Below are 22,597 nucleotides of genomic sequence, written 5' to 3' on the forward strand. Positions count from 1 at the left end.
AAAGTATGGAAGGAACAATGGATGGAAGGAAAGATACAGGAGAGTACGGAATGAAAAGTATAAAAGGAAGGATGGATGGAAGGAAAGAACGAAGGATATAAGGAAGTGCCGAATGAAAAGTATGGAAGGGAGGATGGAAGGATATAGGGAAGTGAGAAAAGAGGAGTATTGGAAGGATGGAAGGAAGGATATAGGGAAGTGCTGAATGAAAAGTACAGAAGGTAAGATGGAAGGAAGGATATAAGGAAGTGCGGAATGAACAATATGGGAGGAAGGATGAAAGGATGGAAAGAGGGAAGGATATATGCAGGTGCGAAATGAAAAGTATGGAAGAAAGGATGGATGGAAGGAAAGAAGGATAGACACAGGGAAGTGCAGAATGAAAAGGATGGAAGGAAGGATATAGGGAAGTGCGGAATGAAGAGTACAGTATGGATGGAAGGATGGAAGGAACAATGGATGGAAGGAAAGATACAGGGAAGTACGGAATGAAAAGTATAAAAGGAAGGATGGATGGAAGGAAAGAACGAAGGATATAAGGAAGTGCGGAATGAAAAGTATGAAAGGGAGGATGGAAGGATATAGGGAAGTGAGAAATGAGGAGTATTGGAAGGAAAGAAGGAAGGATATATGCAAGTGCAGAATGAAAAGTATGGAAGGAAGGATGAAAGGAAGGAAAGAAGGAAGGATATATGCAAGTGAGGAATGAAAATATGGAATGATGGAAGGAAGGATATAAGGAAGTGTGGAATGAATAGTATGGAAGGAAGGATGAAAGGAAGGAAAGAAGGAAGGATATATGCAAGTGAGGAATGAAAAGTAAGGATGGGAGAATGAAAGGATATAGGGAGATGAGAAATGAAGAGTACAGGAAGGAAGGAAGGATACCCACAGGCTTACTTCCATGTTGAGGAAACAGACAAGTGAATAAACGTATGGAAGGAAGGAAGGAAGGAAGTAATGAAAGAAGTACAGAAGGAAGTGAAGCAGGAATAAAAAAAGACAGCAACAACATCAGGAAAAAGAAAAAAAAGATGAAAAGGAAAGGAAATAGAAACTGAAATTAAAAGAAAAAGAAAAAGAAAAAGAAATAGAAATAGAAATAGAAATAGAAATAGAAAAAGACAGACAGACGTGGAAAGAAAGAGAAAAAGATCTAGACTGAATGACAGATGTACGCTCACCTGCAGAGCCTCCAGGAAGCGAAAGGATCCCAGCCGTCGTCCGCGCGGAACCAAGCAGAAGGTGGAATTGTGCAGCATTTCACGATAGTCGTACCTGCAAAGAAACACACAAATTAATGACACAAATGCCTTACTTAGAATTCAAGTGTCATTTCTCCATCGGTGTCCCTCCCTCCCTCTGTCCTCCAGTGATAAATACTGAACAATCAGATGTGCTGGGTAATGAGGTTGTGACACCTGCCCGCTTCACACAGGCACACTTACATGTGCAAAAACAAACAGTGTGCACGTCTTCAGATGCTTGAGAAAATACAGCCATGTTTTTTTTCGAATATCAAAGTGACAGTCATCTCTCTGCCCCTGTGCTCAGGGCGGCCACACTGACACAGATGGCTTCCCGTCCTCTCATGCGCACACGCAAAAAAATACAGCGTCAAAGAGGTCTTGAGGTTAAAGGAGCAGGCAGTTATTTATCAGGCAGAAAATCATTCATCATTTACTGGTGAGCATGTAAGGTGAAGGTTGTGCGATGCTGACTTCCACGTGCTGCCATTATCTGCCTTCTGATGATCTTGCTGACTCGGGAGCAGCTGTGCCGTTTGCCTCCTCAGCTCATTGGTAGATGCTGACTTTGAATGCTGCCTGAAATGGCAGGCTACACACACACAGCCCTACAGAACTAAACCGAGGCACAGAGGCCATTCTGTCGCAAAGTGAACAAACAAGGCACGCGTGTGAGCACACACGCACGCGTCCCAGCTGTCTGGATATCGGACTGATCCCGTGTTAATGTGATAGAATATGAATGAGGCTGGAGGGCGAGCGTTGGTCTCTATGGTGCCATTTCACGTAGATTAGCTACCTGAGGAGCAATATCAGACAGTCGGCAAACAACGAGGCTCACTCCATACCTCACTGTGTGAGCCCAGGACAGAAATGATGCTTTTCCATGCAGTCCATAAACCACCGGTCACCAGGCTTTCCTTGACTAAACACTTTCATTTTTCCCCTCACAATTTTTTTTTTCTTCCATGACCAGCATACAAATGGCACAATAGCAAAATTGTTCAAATTAATTTACGTAAGGAATAGGAGTCACCTATTTATCGGCCTTGCCATTTATCGATATTTGTTATTCCTTAATTTAGACATTATTTTCATTTTTATACCAGACATATATATTGGTCCAAAATATCAGTTATCGGTCTACTTGATCTGTAATAATCAGTATCGGCATCGACCCTGAAAAACACATATCGGTCGACCCCTAGTAAGGGATAAAGGAGGCCAAGAACCAATCCATGCGAAGCGGAGGATGGCTGCCTCCGCAGAGTGCATTAAAATCATTTAACGCACAGCTAGCCGTGCATTATCCCATTTATACCATGGCCATTTGCAAGCACTGACAACAAGTTAATATTTGACCACAAGGGTAAAAATGACTTATTTTAGTCAGTTACACCTTGTTAGCTCTAGCATTCTGCCTTCTTCATATCAGATACAGATGAAATAGTGCAATTATTTATCGATCGGGGGAGAGAGAGAGAGAGAGAGAGAGAGTCTGTGCATCTCTTTCTATAAACAATAACGCACTGCATTAATAAAGAACAGTGATTAAACTGACTTGGAACTACCTGTGCATTAAGCAGATTTAAGGCATACCTACCAGCCAATCAGAATAGAGTATTCAGAGCATGGTATAAATACATTCATACTACACATACAAATTCCTTAAAATAATAAAATAGAAAAAATTATGCTAGCTGCTTATCTACCCATCTATACACATTCACGCAATTTTTATACATAATATATACATAAAAACATAAGTACATAAGAAAACACATACACTACCATTCAAAAAAATATTTTTTGAAGGCTGCATTTATTTGATCAAAAATACAAAAAATAACCAATACTGTGGAAATATTAAAATTTCATTTTTTTCAAATTTAATATATTTTCAAATGTATTTAATACTGTGATGCAATGTTGAATGCGTTAAAGATGCTGTGAATTCTTGGATTAATAAATTAAAAAGGAATTTATTTGAAAAGGAATTCTTCTTGTAGCAATATACAAATCTTTCCTGTCACTTTAGATTATAATTTAAAGCATCTTTGCATTAAAAAAAAAAAAGTTACTAAACGATATATGGTAACACTTTACAATAAGGTGTCATTTGTTACCATTAGTTAATGTATTACCTAACATGAGTGAACAATTAACAATACATTACACTATTTATTAATCTTCGTTAACATTAATTGATAAAAAACAGTCGATCATTGTTTGTTCATATTAGTTCATGGTGCATTTACTAATGTTAACAAACAACTTTTGTTTTTAACAATGCATTATTAAATGCTTAAATTAACTAAGATTAATAAACGCTGTAAGAGTATTGTTCATTCTCATTAACTAATGCAGTTAACTAGTGTGCCTTCTTGTAAAGTTACCAGTTATATTTAGTTCAACGCATTATTATACAGTATTTTATGTATTTATTATCCACCTTTTTCCTGGCACCATGAAGGATTCTAACTTCCGTTTGGGCGTTTTCATGGTTCGGTTTCCACTGAAATCCATGTTAAAATGGGGTAAAAATAGAGACTGAATTTAAACTTTTTCATGTGTACAGGTTTAATGTCATATTATCGGCTCAGAAAATACGTTAACTTGACTAGAAACACCAGAGACCAGAAATGTAAAGCACTGCTCCAGTCGGGCGAGATTTCCACATTCAGAAAAATATGTATACATGGAACTATATAACTCGTAAGTGGCAATCATTCAGTACTACAATATAGACAAAAGTACCATAGAATTACCATCTTATATCTTATAACTGTACAATGGTTCCACCACAGTAATTGTTTTGTATTCACTGTGTGTATTGCCTGTTATTTCAAAGCATCTCCTTTAACCTTCTGTCAAACATTGAGCATCTTTTGACCTTGCAAAGCTCAGACCACTTAAAACAGCACAGCGGAGATGAGAGGGTGTAATAGTGTGCGTTTATACACAAGTGAGAATTGTTTGGGTCTTTAATGGTGCTCAGGCACACACAAGTGTTTGTGTGAAGTGAATCTGTAGCAATGAGCATCAATGTGAGATGAAACACAGGAGAGAAAAGAACAGTGTTAAAGTATTATGAGAAAACCGCTCTCGAGTGAATCAATATCAGGGTCTAAAAATGAGGATCACCCTCTGTGATTGTGTTTATTTCACAGGTTGGGTACAATTATACTACCCTGCCCAAACACAGCCCTAAGCGCAGCTTTATGCTCCGTCTCCATAGCAACTCCGGCTAAATGCTTCCATTCGGAGTGTGTTAATTATATGCGTTCTGCACATGGCTGATGGGGGGGGGACCTCGCACAATGAGGTAATGTTTTAAAAACTCCACCGTTTCTATTTCTCTTGCTTTTTACCACTTTCTAAAACTTTCGCTCTCAAACTACCCCCTCTTGCAACATCTGAATGAAAGCTTCCCTGGGAAAGGAGCCAAAATGGCTGTCGTTTCTGATGCAGAACAATCAGCCTAAGGCACAGCGCTCCCACTTCCCAGACATCAATCTCATGAGAAAAACCTACAAATACTAACTAAAGTGTAAAACAGATAAACACATGTGATATAACAACAACTGGTCATTCATAAAATATTAGGTTGTCACAGTAGAAGGTAGTGGTGGATTCATGTACAACAGTTTTAGATAAAATTAGGTAGAGTAGATAACATATTTAATGTAAAAATGGCATATTGTGCACAAACAAAAAGGCTGTGAGAGACAGAAGTGAACATTTTTGAGTAATCAAGCAAACAAACTGGTACATCTGGCATTTCACTGAAACAGAGATCAAAAGAACTGATTCACAAAAATGTGTTTTTTCCTTTAGAAAGAAATTAACACTTTTATTCAGAGGGAATGCATTAAATTGATCAAAAGAGACAGTAAACACTTAAAATGTTACAAAAGCTTGAAGGAGAAGTTCACTTCCAAAACTAAAAATTACATAGTTTACTCACCCACTTGTTATCCAAGATGCTCATGTCTTCCTTTCTTCAGTCGTAAAGAAATTGTTTCTTGAGGACAACATTTCAGGATTTTTCTCCATATAGCGGACTTCTATGGTGCCCATGAGTTTGAACCTCCAAAATACAGTTTAAACGCAGCTTTAAAAGGCTCTAAGGCCAAGGAAGAAGGGTCTTATCTAGCAAAACGATCGGTTATTTTCTAAATAAAAAAAATAATTACAAAAAATTACAATTAACATACTTTTTAACCTCTTATCTAGCTCTGTGATGCAAATGTGTAGTCTGTGTAATCCGGGTCAGTACAGTTAGGGTAGGCCGAAAAACTTCCATCTCATTTTCTCCTCCAACTTCAAAATCATCCTAAAAATGAGTTTTTCGGCCTACCCTAACTGCATTGACCCGGATTACACAGACTACACATTTGCATCACAGAGCTAGATAAGACATGCATTTGAGGTTAACAAGTATATCAGCTGTAATTTTATTTTTATTTTTTTTTAGAAAATAACCGATCGTTTTGCTAGATAATACCCTTCTTCCTCGGCTTTAGAGCCCTTTAAAGCTGCATTTAAACTGTATTTTGGAAGTTCCAGAGATGTTTTCCTCAAAAAACTATTTCTTTACAACTGAAGAAAAACAGACATGAATATCTTGGATGACAAGGAGGCGAGTAAACTATCTGTACATTTTTGTTCTGGAAGTGAACTTCTTTAAAACTGCAGCTTGAATCTGATCCATTGCAATTCGATTGCCAAAAACACATAAGAAAAACAAAAGATTTTTATTTAATTACAGTTTGATGGAAAAACATCTACAATAACAGTAATTATATTCATTGTTATAAAACTGACATTATGTAACAGAAAGCCTTCTGCGCTTTCCCATACTCACATGCCAGTTACCAGCAGGCCACACAGAGATTCTTACAGCTCCCAGCGGGCACGAATATGTGTACATGTGTGTGGCCCTATGAAGTGTCCGCACTGTCCTCTCTCCAGAACTCTCACTGTAACTAATTCATTAGAGCAATTAGTGCTCATTAGAGGGCTTATGCTAGTTTCAATTAGCATCCACAACATAAGATAACCTAGAGGCATTCTAGCAAACACCCCGTCATATAATCTTATAATGGCCATGCGCCCCAGCTACACCACGGGAATCAAATCAGGGGCCAATTATGGGCAAAAGTAAGTGAAAATGTTAGTTACTACTCTCTCTATTTCTCTATTTATTTATTTATCTGCGCCATTTTCTCTAAGGAGGCAAAGAAGACGGTGCCTCCTGAAACTATTGGATAAGAAAATAAGAAACAAAGTACCAGGGCTCTACAGTGTGACCATTTCAGTCGCATTTGATTTAATACAACAGTTAAATAAGTGACTTATGCTGTCTGACTATAACACTATTGCCTGATTTTGCTCTTTCGTCGTCAATAATGGTCTGAAACAAGTCACAACTGAGCCGCTTCGCATCTCCATTGAAACACAGCACTGTTTCATTTATGAATTGACGTGCATTTTTAAACTAATCTAGTGAGTCAATGATTCTATTTCCCATTCATAAAGATAGTCACTTGCACATTTCTGAATGCATCAGCCGTTCAAACGAATTAAATGAATGAATGATTCAGCAATAAAATCAGTGACTTGCTGCCACCTACTGGTAGTTTTATTTTCATTTTTAAAGTATCTTTTCAGCTACTTAAATCATTTAATATTTCTGTATTTAAAATTAGATATATTTAAAACATTAATCTCAACATGTATTTATGAATTTGATTGCGCTCATGCCACCTCTGAGCCTCATTAAACATGAAAACACACCTACAAGCCACTTTTGTGTTTTTCTATGCCACTTCTGTAGCACAAACTGATTTTGTTAATACTGATTTCTTTTGATTGGTAACTTATTCCTCCTCTGAGCCCATTGAGTTAAAAAAAAACAAAACAAAAAAAAAAACTGACTGAAGCATGTAGTGAGTTTGGTGGGGGGTAATTGAGAATGAATGGGTGAAAGTCATGTGAGAGGAGGCAATGCCTCCATTGCGATACAATTGGATATGACTGGTTCTGATCGGCTGTGATTGGTTCATGCGATAAATCCCACCTCTTGTGTTCGTGCCTGTTCTGCGTTCGCGAATCAGATCTAAATGAACAATATAAAGGCATTAAAAAGTTCAGATGTAACCACTCTGTTATGTCAGAATAAGACTTAAAAAGGACTGAAAACAGAAGTTTTTAAGTTTTTAAGTGATTAATCAGCTATCAAAAATAGTTACAAGTTAACTACTAAAAAATAGCTGAACATAAGTTCACAAAGAAAATATATTGTTTAAATTGTTAATGCTTTGAGTTATTATATTAGAATAAATGTAAAATCCTTAAAACCACAAATTTCACGAGTTTCATACTTAATTAAATAGAATATTGATTACATTGTTAATGCATTGTTAATTTTTCTGATAGTGTAAGCAATGTTTATTTAACCAAGAAAATGTGACTGGGATGTGAATTTACATTTGATTAAAAAACAACAGCAAAACAAGGACTTTGTCTCATTTCAGAACCACCACTATCTATCCATCTCTCTATCTATCTTTCTATCCATCCATAACATGCTATGCAATGTGATTACTTATCTTGCATAAATATTTGGTCCCGAGTCCTGCGAATTTAAGTGACAGTCCTGCCATTAAGTCCTTGTCAGCTTTGGTATTGCAGACGCACGACAAGATCATCTTATACTGGCACCGTAATTTATTTTGACAAGTTTATCATTGAAATCTATTCAATTTGTTTCCCCATCTACTAAGCAAAACAGACTGAGCCTATTGAAGAAGAAAAAAAAAAAGGTGTCTCGAATTGGTTGTTGATGCTTTGGACACAAAATGAAAGGAAGATCACATAAAATATGAAGTTACATGGTGAAATTTGGCTATGCTATTGTCACACACGGACACATTTTGTCCTGTTTGATTGGCCTGTCAGCATACAGGGACACTCTCCATATAGACCAGTTATCCCGTCAGGGCACGAGGACAGAAACGTGTCTTGATTGGCCGGACTGTCAGCATACAGGGACACGCTTTGTGAAATACTGACTGTCCTGTCACCACAAAGGGAATATTTCAGCCCTGACTGGCTGTGGGGTCTGAATAGTTGGAAGTGCAATTCAGACCGTGGCATGTTGATGACCAGATGTGTCTCAAAGCACCAGTTTATATCCAGATGGTTGGCAGGACTGCGATGACGTGACTGTGCACGAGTCTGATTCGGGACATGTCAGCACAAGCCTGCTCTGCGGTCTCGCTCTAGTCCTGCGTGAGAAGCACTTACAGATGGAATAGTCGCTTCTTTCATAGATCACAGACTCCAGCGGTTAAAATATTCCTGAGATGTCAGAGCGCTAAACAGCTAAGTGGGCTGAAGTTATACTGTGACAGCCCTTTGTACTGGTCTGAATCTGTGTATTCCCGCAATGGGGTGGAAAAACAGCATCCTATCAAAACTTGTGAAGTTTATATCGACAAACTATATAGAAATCAAAGCAGCCTTTAAAGCTGAAGTTAAAAAGCAGCATTTCTAACGTTTATAGATTCAGACAATTTACAAAAACAGCTTGAATTTGCTATCTTTCAGCCATATAAAATGCTAAACTATATTATTTTTATCCAAACACCAAAAGGAACAAGGCTGACAGCCAAGTAAAATGATCCCACTACCTATTATCTGAGATTCTGAACTAGTCTAGAACAATTTACTTGGTTCTGTTTGGTCTTACTGCTTGAGACCGATGGCTTTTTGTTCTTGTTATTAACGGACTTATGCGTTTTATCCACAGCAATATGAGTTCATTTCACTAATAGACCATCTACTGTAGCCTTTCCCCCTAAAGGTGAACAAAAAGTCATAATTAGCTCATTTATTTGCAAACACATTTAAATTTATTCTATTTTAGGGCTAAACCTGCAATATCTCCACACCATATGTGACTCCAAGACAGAGAAGGAGAGAAAGAAAGGGAAAGAGGGAGGGCACGCAATCAAAGCTGCAGATGGGGTCTCTCAATTGCTTGTAGAGATTGTCTCTAAAGAGCCAAACCAGTCTTTATCCTGCAAACCCAAAGACTCCCAATTTGTACACCACACCCTAGCTGCGATTGCATGACACTGGAATAATTGTTTGCTAGATTTATATTATTTGTATAAATCATGAATCCCACAAAAGCATATCCAGGCAATATTACAAGCATAAAATAAAATGGAAATAAAATTATTTGTATTTAAAAGAAAGAAGCAGATTTTTAGGACAAATAAGTACATTTCAACTCAGTTATTCAAATGAAATTGAATTAATCTATATAGACTATATTTTATGGCAATTGCAAGTTCTAAAGTCAGAATTGCGAGAATTCAGAAAAATAAAGTCTGAGAAATTCTGAGAAATAAAGGCGCAAGTCTGAGAAACAAAGTCACAATTTTGAGAAATAGTCACAATAAAAAAAAAAAAATAAACGCGGTTCTGAGAAATAAAGTCGTAATTCTGAGGAATAAAATCACAATTCTGAGAAATACTCGCATTTCTAAAAAATAAAGTCGCAGTTCTGAGAAATAAAGGTGCAAGTCTAAGAAACAAAATCACAATTTTGAGAAATAGTCAATTTAAAAAAAAAAAAAAACGCAGTTCTGAGAAATAGTCGCAGTTCTGAGAAATAAAGTCGTAATTCTGAGGAATAAAATCACAATTCTGAGAAATACTCGCATTTCTAAAAAATAAAGTCGCAGTTCTGAGAAATAAAGGTGCAAGTCTAAGAAACAAAATCACAATTTTGAGAAATAGTCAATTTAAAAAAAAAATAAACGCAGTTCTGAGAAATAGTCGCAGTTCTGAGAAATAAAGTCGTAATTCTGAGGAATAAAATCACAATTCTGAGAAATACTCGCATTTCTAAAAAATAAAGTCGCAGTTCTGAGAAATAGTCACAATTCTGAGAAATAAAGTCGCATTTCTAAGAAATAGTCGCAATTCTAAGAAATAGTCGCAGTTCTGAGAAATAGTCGCAATTCTGAGAAACAGTAGCAGTTCTGAGAAATAAAGTTGTAATTCTGAGGAATAAAATCACAATTCTGAGAAATCATCACAGTTCTGAGAAACAAAGCGACAAGTTTGACAAAATAAAGTCGCAATTCGGAGAAAAGAGTCACAATTTCTTAGAAATAGTCACAATTGTGACAATTTTTTTTTTTTTTTCCTGAATAACGACTTTTTTTCTCAGAATTATAACTTTATTTCTCGGAGTTATGACACTTCAAGTTTTTTACTCAAAATTGTTTATTTCTCAGAACTATTAATAGTCACAATTGTGACAAAAATAGTTCTGAGAAATAAACAATTTTGAGTAAAAAACTTGAAGTGTCATAACTCCGAGAAATAAAGTTATAATTCTGAGAAAAAAAGTCGTTATTCTGGAAAAAAAAAAAAAAAAAAAAAAATCGTAATTCTGAGAAAGTCACAATTCTGAGATATAAATTCATAATTTTGAATAAAAAAAAAAAAATCATAATTTGAGAAATAGTCACGAATCTGAGAAAAATTTGCAATTCTGAGAAAAAGGGCAGAATTGTGAGTTTTTCTTGCAACTGTGACTTTCAGAATTGCGAGTTTATATCTCTTAAAATGTTGCATACATTTTTTTTTTGCATTACAATGACGACAACTGTGATGATGTGCGTCGCTGATAATCGTTACATAACTCAAACAATCTATAAAAATCATGCAATCAATTAAAATCTTAAAAGATTCAACAGTCTTAAAATATAAGCACATTATTTTTTATTTCTGTGTGTTCTTTTTGGGCTAAAACATGACCGGGACGCGTTCTTGGCAGGTTTCATAAAGAACTAGTGGCACTTTCAAAAGAAATTCCTTTGCAGGACAGTGTTATATGATACAGGTGTGTCTCCTAGAACTGGGTCATGTCACATAGCTAAAGGGGGGAACTGACAAAGGCGAGGGGGGTGCCGACTCGGTCACCAGAGGTCAGAATGTGGTTTTAGGACATTGTGGACAGAAAGCACCATCCATAACGAGATTCTAACAAAGCAGTGTTTTTTTTTCGGAAGGGAAGGGGGCCGCAGCTGGTGTCAGGTTGCTCAGACAGACACTCGCTGAGAGGAACCCTGGGGAGAAAGATGACAAGAGAGGGACTGAAGAAACAAGGAAGAACGAAGGAAGAGGGACAGCAAGGCTGATGCTGCTTTCTTTCCACCTGGACGGGAAGCAGAGCAAAGTAACATGGAGCACCTGCATCCATAGGTCTATGTGTTGACAAGCGGCAGGATTGAGTTTTTCGTTCAAGCAGCATGCCGATATCTCCAGACTCTTCAAGGTTGAAGTGCTGCTATCATGTGCCATTAAACCTGTTTTGGTGAAGAATGGTTTGCAGTTTTAGATCACAATTAGGCGAAACCCAGCAAGCCCACTGAAGCGCTCATTAGAGTCTGTTCAGAATAAACAGTCTGAGACTGAGAAAAGTGCCGTCTTAAAAAAAAAAAAAAAAAAAAAAAAAAAAAAAAAAAAAAGTGAATGAGAACTGACTAATAACACTTTCCCCACTCCTGAAAAGATGTAATTAGAGAAGTGAATATAAAAATGAAAAAAGTGAGATAGGGGAATCTTAAAAAAAAAAAAAAAAAAAAAAAAAAAAAAAAAAAAAAAAAAAAGGCTGAAGACTCACTGGTGACTGGTCACCTGGCAACCTGTTCTGGTGAGAGTGTGTGGGTATAATTTTCTTTTTGATATGGAAAACAAAGCACACGCACAATAAATGGATGGTGAAAGAAAAGTAATTACATTAATGTGCAGAGATATTAAGAGATCTCAATAACTAGCAGATACAAAATGAGACTGGGGAAAGTGTGTGCTAAAGTAACTTTAAGGAGTAGAATTCAATGGCATATCAAAATATTTCCAAGCCTCTCACAAATAAAATAAAATAAAATAATATAAAATAAAATAAAATAAAATAAAATAAAATAAAATAAAATAAATCAAATCTTCCACAAAATAAACTAACATTTTTAAAAATCACAATAACAAAAATAAAACAAAAATAAAAAATATTTCCCTCAAAATAATAAATATAAAAGTAATAAATAAAATAAAATATTCAACTTATAATAAATCACTAAAATACAATCTTGCACTCAAAATAATCACTTAAAAATAAATAAATAAATAAATACATAAAATAAAAAAATCTTTCAGTCACAATAATCAGTATAATAAAATCTTCCACTCAAAAAAAAAAAAAAAAAACACTAAAACAATAACAAAAAAATTAAAATCTTCCACTCAAAAAAAAAAAAAACTCACTAAAACAGTAATTAAAAATAATAAAATATTCCACTCACAATAATCACTAAAATCAAATAAAGTCTTCCACTCAAAATAATCACAAAAAAAAATCTTCCACGCACAATCACAAAAAAAATATCTACCACTCAAAAATCACAATCACTAAAATAAAATAAAATAATAAAATAAAATCTTCCACTCACAATAATCACTAAAAAAAAGAAATGAATAAATAAAATAATACAATAAAAATCTTCCACTCACAATGATCACTAAAATATAATAAAATAAAATCTTCCACTCACAACAATCACTAAAATAAAATTAGATAGTAATATGCTGTCAAGATTGAATTAAGTTGATGAAACAGCAAATAACAAAATGACTATATAGATAAATAAATAAATGTCATTTCACTTGCAGTAAAACACAAAAATTAAATTATAAAAAAGTAATATATGTTGTCAAGACTGAATTAAAGTTGAAGAAATAAACAAACAAACAAACAAACCTAACACTATTAATATATCTTGGACAACAATAGAGCTGGTGAAATCTCCAGCAATAAAAATGTAAACTGTAGTTTTCTAGCAAAGAATGCAGTCAGAGGCTTTTTCTTTGATGTCTTCATTCTGGTGATGACATGCATACTCTTTCTTTGAGAGCAATTATTTAATTTTGTGTTTTTCATTTTTTCGGACTTTCTCCATTACTTTATGTGCAAAGGAGACTATATCACTTCAAACAGACAGATTCTTGTGCAGAAGAGCCGTGGCATCAGTCTAAAAGAACTGGTGCTCCTTCACCTCAAATGCTGCACTACTTCAAGGTAAGAGTCACAACACAGAGGGAGGGAAAGAGGCTCTCAGAGCTCTCAATGTCAATTACACCACAAAAACCACACACAGTTGGGACAGCACAAAAAAAAAAAAAAACGGCTTCACTTTTACAAACAAAAACACACCTGTGCATAACTGAGATTTCCGTTTGCGTTTACGCAAACACAAGCCGAGTTTGCATACAGTTCCTTGCAGTAACAGTCTAAATGTCATCCTCCAGTGAAGCAGAAGTGGTTACCAATGCCAGTCTAAATCTGTGGTCACAGATAACAGTCTCAAGATGAAATAAACTGATCAAATGTCACGAAATTGGCACCATTCTGAGGATGTTTTGCTATCAAACCCTGCCAACTTCAAATGGATTTTTTTTCTTTTTTATGTAGGTCAAAACTTGGCTCATCTAATATAATACTTTACTGCTTGGAGTTTTATTTTTAACTCAAGTGTTACATAATGCCAAGCTGTTTCTGTATGGATTTGCTAGGAATCTTGAAATAACGATGTTCTTTTTATTTTCAGTATTGTTATTGTTATTATTATTATTATTATTATTATTATTATTATTATTATTATTATTATTATTATTATTATTATTATTATTATTATTATTATTATTATTATCACCAGTCAAAAGCTTTTGAACAATAAGATTTTTAATGTTTTAAAGAAATTAATTAATTAAATAAGTTATTTAAAAAATACTCAAAATAATTACTAAATAAATAAAATAAAAAATTAAATCTTCCACTCACAATAAATCACTAAAATCAAATAAAATCTCCCACTCAAAATAATCACTAAAATAATAAAATAAAGTCTTTCACTCACAATAATCAGTAAAATAACAAAATAAAATCTTCCACTCACAATAATCACTAAAATATAATAAAATAAAATGTTCCACTCACAATAATCAAAAAATAATTTTTTTATATTTTAAAGCAAAAGTTTTGTAATGTTTTTTAAAGAAAGTCTCTTCTGCTCAGAAATCCTGCATTTATTTGATCCAAAGTACAGCAAAACAGTACAATTTAGAAATATTTTTACTATTTACAGTAACTGTTTTCTATTTAAATATATTTTTTAAAAATTCAATTTATTTCTGTGAAGCATCATTACTCCAGTCACATGATCCTTCAAAAATCATTCTAATATTCTGATTTGCTGCTCAAAAAAAAAAAAAAAAAAAAAAAAAAAAAAAAAAAAAAAAAAAAATTCTCAGGTTTCTGTGATGAATAGAACATTCAGAAAAACAGCATTTATCTGAAAAAAAAAAAAAAAAAAAAAAAAAAAAAAACTTTTTTAATATTCTAAATGTTTTTATCATCATGTCTGATCATTTTAAAGCATCCTTGCTAAAAAAAAAATATTCATTTCTATCATTTCTCTATGTAGTAATTGTGATAACGCAATAATTCTATAATGACGCTGAAAATTTAGATTTGATCACAGGAATAAATTACATTTTAAAATATATTAAAATAGAGAGTAGTTCTTTTAAACAGTAAAAATATTTTGTAATATTACTACTTTTGCTGTATTTCGGATCAAATAAATGCAGGTTTGGTGAGCAGAAGACACTTCTTTAAACATTAAAAATCTTACTGTTCAGAAACTTTTGTCTGGTTGTGTAAACGCACCACCCTATTCTTATGACAATAGATAAATAAATACACAGCTGTAACATTAAGATGAAATGGTACTTTTATTTGCAGCTAGGGCAAGGCCAGAATAATTAGATGACAGGAAATGAATCATCCCCTCTGTCTGCTGAGTTATTAGCAACAGTAAAAAGAAAATCAACATGAACTAAACCTATCAATTAAATGGGAGCGGTGTCTCAAAGGCCTATTCATGCAGAGCATGAAATTTCCTGCAACAAGATGTTAAAACGGCACAATGCGCCTCTCTACATCCCAGGAAACCGAACCGCAAAATTTCACTCTGAAATGCAACATTTAATACTTTAATGTGGATTTTTGCTTCGTAACATCACACTTGGTGTGAACAGTCCTTTAATTTAAACCCATGAGAACGTGTCTGTCAACACGACAGCGAAACGCCAAACACCTAAAGGCCTCGCTACGACGTAACGCACGACATATTGCACGTGAGGCAGAATAAAAACTTCACAAATCAACGATGTAAGACCATATGTCATGGTATGTGACAAATTATTTGAAAAGCAAATCAAAGCTCTCGTATTCGGCAGAAGCTCTTTAAAAGCCAACACGTGCATTGTCTCGGCTCTGACAGGAAAGCTTATGCTTCGCCCTCAAGCTGTAACAGTTCAAAGAAACTCAATAAAACATTTAAGACAAGCCTATGAACCCCCCTCTCTCGGCACCGTATGACCTTGGGTTAAATGTATTTAATTAGAACACAAGATTCCCTCAACTCTACCTTCCCCCAGCACAACAAACATCCATCCTTCACATGGATGGCTTGTGCCTCCTTTTTAGAGCTTTGTTTCCAACTACGAGAGTGGGATTTAGAAAATGGCTGGCATACAAACAGAAGACTTCAAATAGCTGTGTGGCTTTACGCCACACCAAATGGCACATCTGGGCCGCGGCTTCAAAGAGCTCCACTCCCACACCTTTAAGTGCTAAGGCAGGTGATGAGATACTTCTGAAAGCTGCCTGAATCCCAGTGTTTGATAATAGGAGGCAAGTGCAAATCTAAAGCAAAGTGACTGCTCTATCCTGCTGCCGAGAACCCCCTTTCACACATAAAAGGCTTTCCTGCTGCAACGGACAAAAGCTGCATAGACTGGTTTTGGTATGCACTTTGCCGTTTTCGAGATTTTTGTTTCGCCTGAGGTCAAGAGAAGCGGCAGTTCATTTGGTAGCGAAGAAACAATGCAATAAAGTCATCCGATTTAATGTTCCACTGCATCTGGGGAATGCTGGAAAGGTCAGAGGGTTATACTTAGAAAGACGGCTTATGAAACTCTACGGAAAATATACCTTCTCTACAGTCTACAGTCACATGGCTAATCTTAAGGAGTCTTTTCTTGGTAACTGTCCATATGGACACATAACCTAAATTAGCAAATGGAAACTGCCACAGGTAAATGCTGAATGCACAAAAAGATATAACCATATTCTGCTGCCTAAAGGCTTAAAGTCATTTACTCACCCATTTAAACCTGTACAACTTTCTTCTATGGACTTTATTTAAAGAGGTCATGAACTGTCTTTTCTTATTATTTTGTACTGTTGTCTAAGGTCCCCTTTATAATGTTAAAGATTTTTACAACAAAAAACATCATCTTTAGAAAAAATAGGCTATTTTTGTCCTGTTTTTTGGACCAAAAAGGAAAATGATACATTTGGTCCTGGTCCGCTTAGCGTTCACACTGGCAGTTTTGACAGCGAACCTGAAAAGATCAAACCTAAAGGCATAGTGATACGTATAGTGATTGTACAACCTGATTGGTCGGGTTGAATTACGTAGATTTGGTGATGGAACTCACTGAACACTCCAAACAAAAGCTATGTTCGACTTAAAGCGGCACCGCGTAGATTGTTGTTACGTATACATATGATTTTATTTTTACCACCTGCAAACTCACAAAGAGCTCATAAAGGCCACTTTACCTCCTTGTTGCTCAAAGTTTGCCCTCTGCTCATTTTCACCACTTGTTCTCTCATGAAATCATGTCGCATAGCGTCGCATCTTGTCCTGTTTAGAAGTATTTGGTCCATGTTCTTTCATTTCTCAATCTTACCGCACCAGAGTTTGTTTGGAAGTGGATGATTTTTAGCGGTCTCGGTCCACTTTGGTGCACACCAGGGTTCAAATGAGTTCACATTTACTCAAATGAACCACACTAACAGAGCAATCCCACCAGAGTTTGTTTTAATCAAGCCAAACATGACAAGTGTGAACACACCCTTAGTTTCAATATCTCTGAAAATACAGCATCGAATTGTTCCTTGCTTGTAAATGAATCCATGGTAAAATAAAGCGAACAAAGGACCAAGTTTTTACTGATGGGGTCTTGATCTTCATTAAAAATAAAGTTCATCCACTCTTTCCTAACGCTGGGATCAGAAGGAATGCATTGCAAAGATTGCTTTTCCACAACTTGGCGCTGCACAGCGTCTCATTGTATTCAGAGTGATCTGTATCATTTGGTGTCTGTGTAGACCTGCGGTCACCCTTCGTTATTCACACATCGTGTGTGAATTGGTGGGCGGGGCTAAGCAGGAAGTGATGTAGAAGCAGGTGTTGATCTTCATCTGCGGAGGCGGACTTTAGCCACACCATTACGTCATAAAGACACATCTACCTGTCTATATCAGCAGTCTTTTATAGTATATATTCGTCATTCAAAAGGAGAAACCGAAACGAAGATATACAAGATAAATACAGTTATACGAAATGTAAACAAAGCAGCGCTTACCATTTTGAATATTAGTTATGTTAATAACTTTATAAATTTTAAAGCAGCTCATGTTGTTATGATAATATTCACATATGTAATGCTTGGGTAAGGTCACGTTACATTAGAACAGCCTTCTGTTTGTGTCGCCTTTATTTACTTACTCGTTTTCTTCACTTTCGCTTTAATTCTCCAGCATTGACTCATTCGCAAAACTGGGCATCCAATCAGAGTTCTCACTTTACCCAACGGTCCCGACACCGATTCAACAATCGGTTGCCCGGTTGTCGGCTGACCATCGGGTTGCATGTGTCAAAAGATCAAGGGAATTTCGGTTTCTCAGTTTTTGACCACTATAAATTTTTATTTATTTGTTTATTTTGTCTGTACTGTAAATGTCAATGAGGTCCAGTGTTGTGTCAGATCCTTTTGACTTTCATTGTATGGACATAACAGTCAAACATCATCTTTAAAACCTCTTTTGGGTTTCTTAGCCATACAAGTCTCTGCCGTCTCAAATTGCCAACTAACACTGAAAATGAATGGCTTTGGTTTGCTTCGTCAGTGTGAACATCCCCAAGGGCGGCTTTGCTGACATACTTGAGGTGGTTGACAAATAGAGCAAATAGCGGCTGAACTATAGAGGCTAACTTGGGAAGATGTCAGTGAATTATTCACCTCTTTATTTGGCTTGCATCATACAGCTCGCTTTTATTGAGTTGGTATGATGGTCAATGTCTCATGCGTCCAAGCCTATATCTAAAACGGTCATTCGTGAGAAAGTACTCATGGGATAACTCCATCCACACAATAATAAAGCACCGTCTCCCTGATGTGGTGACATGAAAGAGTGCGGCAGAGCTCACATTCGTCACCCGTACCGCTCTCGTCGACACCTCGGTGTCACGATGCGGTCATTTAGCAAGTGGGGAAGACTCTGGGGAATCTTCCAGGAGCAAAACCAGGGTTATCCTACTGATCCAACCCTGACCACTTCAAAGGGATTTTCTGAGCCCTTGCCATATGTGATTTTATATAGTGCAAAAGCTATTTTAAGAGCAGTAATTACCTGTGATAGCTACATGCGAAATACAGCTTAGCTTTGGCTTAATATGCACCCCATTTCCATGTTAAGTGACCCATTGTTGTAATTACAATAAAGTAATCAGCCGAGCCAGATGAGTACTGTAAATTGACTATGACGTTAATTAACATATCACCAGTCAATTAGAATAAAAACCTGCCCGTAACTACTCTATGCACAAACAAAAATACATGTGATACATTTTTTACAGGACTGAGAATAACTGAAAAAGGTAAATCTCAACGCCTATATAATCTGCCATTTAAACTGTCAAGGTTAGTTTTTGTAGCCTCTCCAAAACGCTGCGGTTCACTAACAATGACTACAGTCAGACATAGAGAGACTTTCCAGACATACTTATTCAACATCTACATGAGTCATTCCTCTCAGTTTAGACAATAAATTTTCACTCAAAACAATGACTTTGTGTCACTGGCAGACATTAGATCCTAAGGCATACAAAAGAAAGATGAAAAGGTTCTCAAAGGAAGTGATTCATGTTATGTTATGACTGTGATCTGCCAAATGTGTTTCAGCTGAGCATCAGCATTTGAGACAGAAGGGCCAGTGCTGTAGTTACAAAGCAGTTAGGGGTTTACGATATACTGGTAGAAATTGCCAACCAGTAGAGATTTTGGACTATTGTCTCTATTGCGGTTACATGCTTGTGCTATGTTGTCACAAAAACAAATCATTTGCGCATGTTTTTAAGCATTGCAGTTTAAAAACAAGTGATTTTAAGCCGTGAAATGCTATCAGCAGTGAAGGAGAACTCATTTTGCTACATGTGTGGACTGTCAGAGAGGCGCGAGAGGCACATGAATACACACACTTGTGTGTCAAAATGCTGTCTTTGCAAGTATCCTCATAAACACAATAATTTAAGTCTTAAGTGAAAGCAAAGACGCTGAGAAAGTACATACATGTAACAGTATATTTGGTTCGGGCAGCTCTTAAAGTGACAGCAGTTAAATAATCCTCCTGTCTGTCATTCATGTAAATCAAACAGCAAAAGAGAAAATCTCTCACTGCTCTTGACTAAATCACTTTTGTAACTTTAATACAAATTAAAAATTAAATATATATTTAATTAGAGGGGTCATCGGATGCTAAGTTCACTTTTACATGTTGTTTGAACATTAATGTGTGCTGGCAGTGTATGTACAAATCTACCCTATAATGATGAAAATCCATGTAGTGGTTTTTAATTAATCCGTAAAGAAGATAATCCCATTTTAAAATCGAGCCATTCTCAGATGCCTGTCGTTGTGGCATCACACCCACAGAGGCCGCTCCCTCGATAGTTGATTGACATGAGCGTTTTACCTCAGATCAGCTGTAACAGTCCGCCCTTTGTTTCGATGCCGGAGCAGGGAAGTAAGTTAGACAAAAATATCTCTGATTGAGGTGTTGTGCTGCTGGATGTAATAATGAACGTAGTGGTCGTCATTTACTCCCAACATCTGAGCCTCTGAAGATGCAGTGGATTACGTTTGTTTGTGAAGGGAATGCGCCTCCCGATCTACATATCCGTGTTCACGCGAATCATTCACGATCCAGCTTCACTTACAGCAGAAGTGAGTATAAGGGTATTTTTTTTAATGAATCTTTGTGATCGCCTTTCCTAATAATGTGCTAGTTAGCAAGTTTAGCAGCTAAACATGGCTAAAGTAAACAGGCTTGTCTCTCCACAGAGGGTAGAGAGGGGCGGGGCGAGCAGAGCTCATTTGCATTTAAAGCAGCCTTGACCAGAATGAGATGATTTTTGCAGAGCTTATTTTGGCATGTAAAAAGGGTGTTGTTTTACACTACCATTGAGAATTTTTCACCAAAGTATATTATAGACTTTTCATTAAGACCCTGAAGGACCATATCAACTTGTGGAAAATGGGCATCCGATGACCCCTTTAACACAGTTTGATTACTTTATACAATGTATGTGGCATTTCTTATTTTTCCTATTGCTTGCAATTAGTTTCTTATTCTTTTTTAATTTTAACACTGGCTGTTTACTTATCTTCAGTGGGCTTGAGGTTATTTTTTTCTTTTAATTTAGGCTAGTTTTAGTTTTTTGTGATATTGACACTGGTGACAAGAGTTATGAAAATTCACAATGGTATCAAAATATTGATATCAAAGATCTTATTTAAAGCAGAAACAACTATATCGTAATGTATACTGTTAGCACAAATTAAAATTACACACATTGTGATTTCCGTCATATCGCTTAACCCTTTTGATGAACTGTGATACAATACTATTGTTCTTTGTATGCATCCATACAAGCTTTTTGGGCAAATACTGACGTATCATTTTTTTTAAAGTACAAACTTTTTTCTGAATAGTGGTAAATATAGCTTTTGTACTGTTATTTATTAATCTGTATGTGTAATTGTACATGTTTTGCAGTGTATATATTAAAATATATAGACTTTACCATAACCAAGGTAGTATGCAGTTTTTATATGATGTATGCAAGCTGAGATTCAGACACACATCTTTCATTTAAAACAGCATCTTGGTTAGCATTAGAACTAATGTGTGAGAGGAAAAATGATAACGGGGAAAGTTAATATGCTAATTAGTGTGCTAAACTGTAAACAGCCTTCAAGTCACTGTGTTATAATAAAGCGCACGCTTTGTGCCTTCAAGAATACGAGTGAAACTTCAAAGCAGCCGAGAATGAAACCAGGCAGAGGCAATTAGCAATGCTCTTTAGCACGACATTAGTCAGGAGCTCAGATATAAATCTCCAACATTCAGGTCATGATAATCTTTAACTTTTCAGAAATGCCACAGCATTTGTCGGCAGAGAAAAATTCGTCCAACCTAAGCTGACAGACAGTGGAAATGGCCAGATTGTGACAGATAAACACAAACAGACTTTCTAAATGTCACGCTGCCAGAGGAACAGGGCGCGCAATAGCTTTATCCTGCTCGGTGGCCTGTAACGATGGAAGCGCTCGTGTTGATTGGAGAAGCAACAAAAAGCGCCGCTGTGATTGGGCAAAGACAAGAGTTCCAACCAAAGCAGATAGAATGTCAGTGGATCTGACAGAGCCGGACTGAGTCTCCGTGGAGCGTGGATGCTTCAGAGGTCAGGGAATGCGCTGCAGTGATATTTAATCAACCTGACAGCTCTCGCTCTGGAAGTCACTTTCTGTGAAAGAAGGCCTTGTTCAAAAGACAGGCCTTTCTTTAAATGTGACTGGTTTGAGGGAAATCCTTCAACTAAAACCTACCACTGAGAATGAGGACTTGATGGGGGTTGGTGGCCACGACAATGGGCAGATGAAATGAAAGACTTCTTGGTACACCAAGGTAAGCGTTTTCAAACTTTTGGACACCACATACCCAAAAATGTGATGTTCCCTTTTTGAGGAACCCACTATCCTAAAACATAAAGGCAGTTACATACTTTAAATGGATAGTTTACCCAAAAACTGTCATTATTTATTAACCCTCAAGTCATTACAAACCTGTATACGTTTCTCTTATGTTGAATGTAAAAGATGATATTTTGAAGAATTCTGGTAATCTGGTAATTCTTCCACAGCATTTCTTTCCCTACTATGAAATTCAATGGGGACCAACAACTGTTCGGTTCTTCAAAATATCTTTTGTGTTCAACATGAAGAAACTTAAACAGATTTGGAATGGCATGAGGGTGAGTAAAAGATGACAATTTTCATTTTTGGGTGAACTA

General features: G+C 36.1%; 1 protein-coding gene across 1 annotated transcript in view; it reads right to left on the reverse strand.

Moving 5' to 3' along the window:
- The window catches only part of ext1b (exostosin glycosyltransferase 1b), a 100,109-nt gene that overhangs the window by 28,160 nt on the left and 49,352 nt on the right, over positions 1 to 22,597 (reverse strand). Inside the window, exon 2 of the mRNA XM_051136285.1 lies at positions 1,185 to 1,278. Coding sequence (XP_050992242.1) covers positions 1,185 to 1,278 — 94 coding nt within the window. The remainder of the gene's footprint in view (positions 1 to 1,184; positions 1,279 to 22,597) is intronic.

The sequence above is a fragment of the Labeo rohita genome, chromosome 19, assembly GCF_022985175.1.
Source record: "Labeo rohita strain BAU-BD-2019 chromosome 19, IGBB_LRoh.1.0, whole genome shotgun sequence".
Classification (NCBI taxonomy): Eukaryota; Metazoa; Chordata; class Actinopteri; order Cypriniformes; family Cyprinidae; genus Labeo; species Labeo rohita.